General features: G+C 51.0%; 1 protein-coding gene across 1 annotated transcript in view; it reads left to right on the top strand.

The window, feature by feature from the left end:
* Positions 1 to 2: 2 nt before the first annotated feature.
* Positions 3 to 980, top strand: part of SCFD2 (sec1 family domain containing 2) — a gene marked incomplete at its 5' end in the record, with an annotated part of 202,620 nt that continues 201,642 nt past the window's right edge. Inside the window, one exon of the mRNA XM_009642330.2 lies at positions 3 to 213. Within this exon, the coding sequence (XP_009640625.2) occupies positions 3 to 213 (211 nt within the window). The remainder of the gene's footprint in view (positions 214 to 980) is intronic.

The raw sequence follows: 980 nt of genomic DNA, 5'->3' as shown, positions 1-980 counted from the left end.
CCGCCGAGCTGCGGGCGGCGGTGCGGGCCCTGGTGGGCGACCTCGACGCTCTCTTCACCGCCCTGGGCCTGCGGGAGGAGAGCTTCGCCGTGGGGGCCCTCAGCAGGGTCGTTGCCGCTGAGCTGGCAAGCTACGCCCCAGCCAGGAACAGGAGGAGGACAGCCACCAACAAGGCCTCCGTTGTCTTCGTGGACAGGACGTTGGACCTCACTGGTAAGAAATCCATCGCTGGTGGGGGCTGTCATCCCCGCGGGCCCACATCCACCCCACCGGGAGGGTTTCAGGTACTTGCAGGAGCCCTCGTGGCCTGGGAGCGTGTGTAACACTGTGGCCGTGGTGGTTGCTCGCACATCCCCTCTGCCCCGTGGGTTGTGGAAACCAAGAGCAAAGGAGAAGGCTCTTCTGGAAGCACAACTGTTTGTTTCTGGCACTTCCACTTTGCTGCAAACTAGAGACCATAGCTGTGCCTGTGTGGCATCCCAAGGTGTGAAGGAAATGGTCTGCATGTTTCAGACTGTGCCTTGTGAATCACTGCGAAGCATTTCCTAGTATATCTATTTGTCACCCTTAGCATTACATCTGTCTAAGCAGATATATAGCTATATATACGCTTAGGTATACCTATATGCCTGAAAGTGCCTATGTGTGTATATAAATACATGGGGTTTATGTGCTATGCATTATACTTAGTCTTTGAGTGAAGCAGTTGCACATGGCTAGTGTTGTTAACTTGGAAAGCATTATGTTTGAGTGAAAACAGTACAGAATTGTTTATACAACACTTTTTGGGAAGCAAGTAAGCATACAGATGAACCGTGGTGGATTTAATACCGCCAGTTAATGCAGAATTGATGCAAAAGAAGTGTAGAGAGTGGTGTGAGAGTCTGCTGGGAAACTGTCAGAAGGAATCAACCTGCAAGCTTGGTAAGCATGGTAAAGTCTTTTAAGCTGGTAAGATGTGATATCAAAAGGGCAGAAAG

Source organism: Egretta garzetta, unplaced genomic scaffold (genome assembly GCF_000687185.1).
Source record: "Egretta garzetta isolate BGI_Z169 unplaced genomic scaffold, ASM68718v1 scaffold557, whole genome shotgun sequence".
Lineage (NCBI taxonomy): Eukaryota > Metazoa > Chordata > Aves > Pelecaniformes > Ardeidae > Egretta > Egretta garzetta.
The sequence above is the reverse complement of the archived record's forward strand: the minus strand, read 5'-3'. Positions and strand labels throughout refer to the sequence as shown.